This window comes from Stegastes partitus, unplaced genomic scaffold, assembly GCF_000690725.1.
Source record: "Stegastes partitus isolate 25-593 unplaced genomic scaffold, Stegastes_partitus-1.0.2 Scaffold662, whole genome shotgun sequence".
Lineage (NCBI taxonomy): Eukaryota > Metazoa > Chordata > Actinopteri > Pomacentridae > Stegastes > Stegastes partitus.
This window is the reverse complement of record NW_007578393.1, coordinates 358,473-366,329: the sequence shown is the minus strand read 5'-3', so window position 1 is coordinate 366,329 and position 7,857 is coordinate 358,473. Positions and strand designations below refer to the sequence as shown.

The 7,857-nt window shown below is 36.6% G+C and overlaps 1 protein-coding gene across 1 annotated transcript in view; it reads right to left on the bottom strand.

Annotated features, from left to right (window-relative positions):
• Window positions 1-7,857, bottom strand: part of LOC103363475 (diacylglycerol kinase eta) — a gene marked incomplete at its 3' end in the record, with an annotated part of 69,649 nt that overhangs the window by 17,523 nt on the left and 44,269 nt on the right. Inside the window, exons 7-9 of the mRNA XM_008290256.1 lie at window positions 5,164-5,270; window positions 4,764-4,889; window positions 2,988-3,090 (exon numbers count right to left, since the gene is read on the bottom strand). Coding sequence (XP_008288478.1) covers window positions 2,988-3,090; window positions 4,764-4,889; window positions 5,164-5,270 — 336 coding nt within the window. The remainder of the gene's footprint in view (window positions 1-2,987; window positions 3,091-4,763; window positions 4,890-5,163; window positions 5,271-7,857) is intronic.

Sequence of the window (7,857 nt, the reverse complement as noted above, 5' to 3'; positions counted from 1 at the left end):
GGTGTCCTCACTGGGATGTGAACCAGCGACCTTCTTGCTGCGAGGCAACAGTGCTACCAACTGCACCACCTTGCAGCTTAAAATCAGCATCATCAAAATCACTTAATTCTAATGTTTCATTTTTAAAAATTGTTAAAAAAAAAAAAACTAACTAAATTCTGCAGAACACTTAAAATCCTAAGCTTGTGGACACAACTGAGAATATATGTGTGACTCAGCTGTCATCAACAGTAAAATCCACAAATCCATAAAAATTCAGAGACCTTAAAAACAGACAGAATCACCAGATGTTCAGCCTTCAGCCAGATGTCTGATGGCCTTCTATCGAATAGTATTTGACAAGCTATTAAGTCAGATAAATGAAGCAAATCTTAGCTTAAAATTGCTCTATTCTCCAAGTCGAATTTAACAATTTTGCAATAAACATGATTCTGTAGCAAACAAAAAACTCCCTGTTTGACTTGGCTGTGACCAACAGTCACACGATGAGAAATAACAGAAGTTTTCATCTGAACAGCAGGCAGAGAAGACAAAATCCTAGTCAAAAGAACTTAAATCTATATGCTTTAATTCAAAAATTGATTGAACAGTAACTCTAAAACTATTGAGGGAACATTACGGGGTCGACACACTGAGCTGTACGAATAAGACGGACTTGAATGGATCCTTTAACATCGTCTGAGGAGCTGAAAGTCGAGTGTTGGATGCAGGAGGCGTCGTCACGAAACAGCCTCGTTAGAGTCGTGCATGTGTAGTAATACATGGCGGCGCTGCACGTGCTGAAAACACGTGTTTTGCTCTGTAGTAGAACACAACAAACACACACACACACACACACACACACACACATATATATATATATATGTACACACACAGTAATGTGTGGGAGGTAATGCAACAGCACAGTCATCTGTCGACAGCTTCCTGCATATTTCAACTCGATGTTTCATTTTTCTTTGCATCCTCCTTCATCTTCTTCCTCCTCTATAATCTGTCCTTATTTACTCCTCATTGTGTGAGATCTGGTCGCTAAAGGATGGATGAAGGATGGATGAAGGATGGATGAGGGAGGAGAGTCGGGGGAGTCACGACGCTTCGCCACGTGTTACCGTCTGCATCCCCCCACCAGCCAATTACAGCCAGACTCCCCTCAGCTCAGCCAGCGTTTGGACGGAGGAAGATTCTGCATCATGTGAGGAGACACGAAGCAAATCCTCCTTTATTTTTTTCACACTTTCTCTGCTTTTCTGCTTCTCGTTTCATCTGCATTCCCTCGTCTTCTTCCTGCTTTTCACTGCCTCTTTCATCCAGCCACCAATTAGCAGATGCCTTTCGCAGACTCAGCGGACTGTGTGTGTGTGTGTGTGTGTGTGTGTGTGTGTGTGTGTGTGTGTGTGCAGCGACAGTAATCCAATCAAACACGCTTATCTGAGTCCGTCTCGCAAATGCTGATCTCCATCTACAAGGAGTTTAAAGTGAGCTCAGTCACAACACACGGCAGCGCTCCACTGCTGCTGTGAACAGGATTCCTCTTCACGTAAAGTGGTTCATTAATGAGGGGAAAAGGTGCATATTCTCTGAGATTAAGGTGGGACATAGAAAAGAAAAAAATGCAGATATTTTCTGAAAATGTAGTTTTATATTTTTGCAAAAAAAAAAAACAAAAAACAACTCACAAATCTGTAAGAAAAAAAATCTCACATTAACTACAATAAAACCACACTGACAGAGTTCAAAGTGCTAAATTTACATGAAAAAATCCACATTTATGATAAATTACGAGGAAAAAAAACAAGGATTTCCTCTGAGACTCAAGCAGTACATTTACGGGACAAAAGTAAAAAATGTATGAGAAAAAAGGGATTTTCTCTGCCAGCTATAAATAACTAATTAACAACAAAGTGTGATAGACTGGTGACCTGTCCAGGGTGTCCCCTGCCTTCACCCTGAGTCAGCTGGGATAGACTCCAGCCCCCCATGACCCTAGTGAGGATTAAGCGGTGTATAGATAATGGATGGATGACTCTTATTCTAGTCAAAAAATACGAGTCAAAAAACAAACAAAAAACCGACAAAAAAAACCTCCTTATATAAAGTCTGCTCCAAAAAGAGCTACAACATCATGATACCATCAATAAACAAGGTTTTTGCACAATAAACTTCCACCATTGCAGATAGCAATAATATTTGGAAAGTTGCAAATTATTGATTTTCTGTTGTTCAGAATTTGGTCTGTGTGTGCACATAACCAATGAAATTTCCCCTCCACCTGTTGTTAACTGTTTCAAAGGCATCAGGAGACACCTATCGTTCTTAGAGGCTCTTATGAGACCATCTCGCTGCTGGACGGTCACAGCCTATGACTTATGGCCATTTCTGTTGTCTTTTGTGTCCTTAAAGGTGTTTACAATGTGTCTCTAAAGGATTTGTAACATAGCAATTTGTGACATAAATCTCAGAGAAAATCTGACTTTATATTTCTCATAAATTGGTGAGTTTTATCTTCAAACGTCTTTAATGTCGGACTGTGTTGAGAGTAATGCTGAGGCTCCTCCTGCACAGTTCTTCTTCTTGGTATTCTTCTTCTTCTGGGATGAACATGACAATTCCTTTTTCTCATCACACGCACTTACAGATGTTTCCTCAGGATCTATTTTAAGAACGACTCGTGCCGACCTGCTGATATTTTTAACGACCACTGAAACGCTCAGTTTCATTAAAATGCTCCATAACTGCTCCTATATTTGAGACTCAGGAGCAGCTGCAGGATGTAACACAGCAACAATCATCATACCAATAATAATGTCTTTTTTCTATTTTTTTTTTCATCGTCTCCTTCTTCCTCCTCCATCATCATCCTCGTGACGCAGCAGCTGGTCAGCAGAAAACATGAGCTGAGCGAACAGCTGAAACCTCGTTTATTCACCTACAGAGCTCACTGAGTCTTCTCAGGTGAACTCGGATGTGAGTGTGTTTGTGTTTCATACCGTCAGAGTCGATGCTGTTCAGTGCCGTCGGGGGGATGATGGAGACTTTACATTGACCGAGGGGACACTTGCGAGGATACAGATCCATACAGGCTGTGTGCACCTGCAGCAGCAGCAACAACAGAGGAAACATTTATTATTATTTATTCTCGTTTTTTTATTTCATATACAACAGCAGTGACATGAAACCTCCCCTGTGTGAAGGAATGTCAAAGAAACAAGACGTAGGAAGGCTTTTACATGTCCGACGTTTGGATGTCTGCTTGTTTTTTAGGTGGGTCATTTAACATTTGATGAGAAGGCAACAGTGGAAACACCATGACCGAGTGTTAGGGCCTCGTTAGGAAAGAATTAAAATAAATCAAATTATGGATCTGTTGGTTGGGGTGGTACTGTTTGAGAAAAAAAATGAGACAGCAGTAATAGATTAAAAAAAAAAAAAAAAAAAAAAGCACTTACAAATATGTGTTTCTTCTCACAATTTTGTAAAATTTCATTTTGTACTTCATACTCAGAGAATATCCAGCTTAGTTCAGTTCAGTTTTATATCTCATAGCGCTGAACATAGTAGGGTGAAGACTTTACACATTTTAAACATCCACATGTTTCTCATAAACTTCAGGGTTTTTTTCTTGTAAATGTGCCTCTCTACTTCAGAGAATATTGATGTTTTCCTTGAAAACTGACCACTTTCATTTCAGAGAATTGCGCCGTTCTGTCTAGTGAATTTCTTAGATTTGTCTTTGGAATGAAACACTTCACAGAAATTCTCCATGTTTTTCTGATAAATTTGCAAATTTAATTTCAGAAATTGTGTCTTTTTTAAATTTACTATTTTAGAGTCAGAGAATATCCACATTATTCTTTTCGTAAATTAACCATTTTAATCTTAGAAAATAGTCATACTTTTTCATAAAAAAGTGACTTTTTTTTCATGTACATTTCCTCTTTTATTTCAGAGAACACCTACATTCTACATACACAGGTTTTATCTTGTAAAATTGATTTTTTTTAAATGTAGAATTTCCACTTTAATCTTAGAGTTTCAGTGGTTTTACTTGTAAATTTGAGAATTATTCAAGTGATGTTTTGCTAATTTTTTCAGGGTTTTTCTCCATAAATATAGTTTTTTTCTCCTCCATATAAATTTGCACTTTAATCTCCATTAAAGAATATCCATTTCTTCCATTTCTTTTCTTGTTAAATTAATATCTATGCTTTTGCTTGTAATTTTGTAATTTTTTTTTAACTTCTGTTCCACTTCAATCTAAAAGAATATCTTCATTTTTAGTCATATCTTTAAAAAAAAGTTGTTTTTTATTATGAACATATTGTTTTAAAGTGAATTTTTCCACAATAATCTCTCAGAATCTCCATGTTGTTGATTTAAATTTGTAATTTTTCCCTCCTGTAAATTTACTACTGCAATCTTGAAGATTATTGAAGCTTTTTTTCTTGCAAATTTAAACTTTAATCTTGCACATTGTCGATTTTTTCCTCAGCATACAACCTTCTTCTGCCAGCTCGGTTATGTCTTTTGCCTCCAGTGACTCTCTGAGGCTTAGTGTAGCTCTACAGTGATGTCAGTGAATGTGCAGCACAGTGCAGCAGGTGAAACAAGACGAGCAGCTCAACCAACAACTGCAGCAACAAAATAATGTTGCAAACAATTCATAAAAACACAATTCAGCTCAGTTCCAATCCAGATGATCAGGTCTTTGCTACTTTAATGGTATTTAGATGCTGGTATTGTTTACACAGTTTATAAGGTCTTACCATGGCTTTGCACCAGAGGCAGCGCCAGTCCTGCAGCCTCAACACGCTGCCGCAGGTTTTATCACAGACGGCACACTTGGCACTGACCGGCAGGTTTCCTTCCAGCCACTGATGAGGCATCGCGACCTGCAGGTTGGACACAAACTCAGTCAGAGCAACGCTTTTTGTTTTTTCTTGTAAATTTCCCTTTATTTACTTCAGTGAATCTGATGCAAACAGGAAACAGTTTGACATGAATTAAACAAGTTAAACTTCATCCTGATTGTTTTCAGACACTATTTTAAGTTTTTTTTGTGCTTTTGTAATTTAGTGTGATTTAATATCTCCTTTTTGGCATGTATGGTGTTGCAGCATTTCTGAAATAAATCAAATAAATCCTTTTTCTTGTTCCTGAACTCACCCCGTCCTCGTCCTCGATGATGTCCTTCCCGATGGAGGCCAGAGTCGTCCATTTGCAGTTGTTGGTGGCTCTGACAGCGCAGCGTTTGTGGGCTTTGAATTTACACACTGGAAAAGACAAAAGAGCAAATGCACAACTGAGTGGAATAGTTTGACACATTTCCCAGCAGCTATGACAACTCAGCATCATCCTGCAATATAACAAGTCAAATCAGCAGCAGCAGTGTGGTCAGAATGAAAAAAATAAAAGAAAAAAATATATTCTTATAAAGTCTTAATTCACACGAGGAACTCAGCAACTGTCTGAGATTATTTAAGCTTTCGAATTGAATTTTGTTTTTTATATTTTTTCCTTTGTAACAATGTTGCATGTCGGAAATAATATCAAATTAATCCAAAAAATCGAAACAAATTAAAGTGAACAATTTATTCTAATTTTCAAAAAAGTTGGAAAAACTGTATTTTTTGTGTTGGTTCTAACAAATGACTGGATTTATAATCTCAGAGAAGTCAGACGAGAACAGCATTGCATTGTACTCATCTACAAAGCATTGTTTGGAAAGTTACCTGAATATCTTACTTGTCTTTTTAATAATAGATCAACTTCTCATCAAACTAGAGCTTAAGATTTTATAGTCTTGGAAAACACACTCATTAAAACAGCAACCGGGAAACAAGCTTTTAAATGTTATGCACCCAAGTACTGGAACAAAATTCAAAACCTGTTGATAGTCTGATCCCATTAGACAGGTTTAAGGCCCTGCTGTCCAACATGGAGCCGTATGAGGGTCGCTGCTTTCCTTCATTTAACTTTTTGGTTTTTCTTCTCAAAAATCGACCTCTTCAACCTCAGAGACATTTCATCTACGAAATTCTTCACATTTTTTCTTGTGAATTTACCACATTTTAATGCATCGGTTATTTTTGGCACTAAAGAAAATGTAAAAATTGGGTTATTTTCTGTTATTTCTAACAAATTATTGATTACAATCAAAAGGTTTTTCCCTCTTAAATTGGTGAGCTTATTTGTTTTAATTTACCACTTTATTCTCAGAGACTGTCCAAGCTGTATCTCGTAAATCAAAGTTTTAAGATTTTTTATTTACTAGTTTTTCCTTCTACTTTTGTCTTTAAAGAAGGATCTTTGTCACCTTCAAAGAGATTTTAACCAACGACAAACAAAAATCACCAACAGCAAAATAGTTAGAAATGAGAAAAAACAAACAAAAAACTTTTTAACAGTCATTTATTTCCCAAAAAACCTTCCTCAGATTCAATTAAAAATTACACAAACACAATAACTCGAAAAAATGTGGGTTTTTTTTTTTTTTTTTTTTTCTTCTTACAAATAATTGACTTTGTAAGTTTAGAGATATTTAAGTTTTGTCTCATAAATTATTCAATTTTTTGGTATTTTTTTCTTTTACTTTTTAAATGACAAAGAATATTCAAGTTTCTTTTTGTAGATTTGTGAGTTTTCTTTCTTCTAAATCTGTGAGTTTTTTCTTGTCAATTGTTCACAGTTTTTCCTGCATAGAGGAACCTTTCTCACTCCTCCAAAGTGATTTTATCCAACAACAAAGAGCATCACTGGTGAAAGAATGATTCAAACTGAGAATAACACAATTGTTCCTTTTTTTGTTTTTTAAATAACAATTTCAGTCACTTGAGCAAATTAACATTTTTGTTGATGAAATGATCGGAAAAAAATAAACAAAAAACAGGAAAATACACTGAGTTCTAAAAACAAGGTAGCACAGAGTCATTGACTTTAGGGTACGTAGACAGATCATGTTTACCATCATGTATGTTCACCACCCAAAGGCCCACATGAAGCAACACTTCACTTTAACCTACGTGACAGAGAACGCTTGTATTTCTATAAATGTCAAGACAAAAACACTTCAACCTGCAACCGCAATCAAACCCTGAACGCAAAACATTCAAGAAAATAAACTGAAAATAAATTCAACGAGTCAATTCCTGTCCACAGACTGAACATCACTGGACACTGATGCATGATTCAGGGAGCGACACGCCCAGAAGCCTGCAGAGTTCTAATGAATCAAACCTTAATGAGACGTCAGCGAGCGTAATTACAAACTCTGCTCCGCTGATGGATAGAAGCAGAGTCGGAATCCATTTATCTGCCCACAGCAGCACAAAGTCTGACAAACGAAGAAGAACAACCTGCTCCCCCCTGGACATGGTGATCCAGCTCCATGTGAGAAGCTGCTGCAGGTGAGAAGCTGCATTTCAATCCTCAACACAAACCCTCCACTGACTCGAAGCAGTTTGAACACTATGTGTAAGAAATCACCAAAGGAACAGCATTTATCAGCCACAAACTATATATATATATAAACAGAATCTGTTTTCAACTTTCAGTCAACCAAATCAAAGCTTTATATTTTATTTGTTTTTATTCTGTCATATTTAAAAATATTCCAAAATAAAGTCCACTTTATTTATTTATGTATTTTTTTTTTAATCAGTGTAGATGGATAGCCGACTAGTCTTCAAACATGCTTAACATTCTGAACCACCAGACAGTTTTAGGACATTGTTTGTTTGCTTCTGTCTCCTTTTCACTTTCCGAAATCATAGACAATTTTAATTTAAATTGATTAATTTGAGAAAACAGTGGAAGTTTCACGGGCTGTAAGGTGGAGCAGTGTTTAGCATCGTCGAAGGT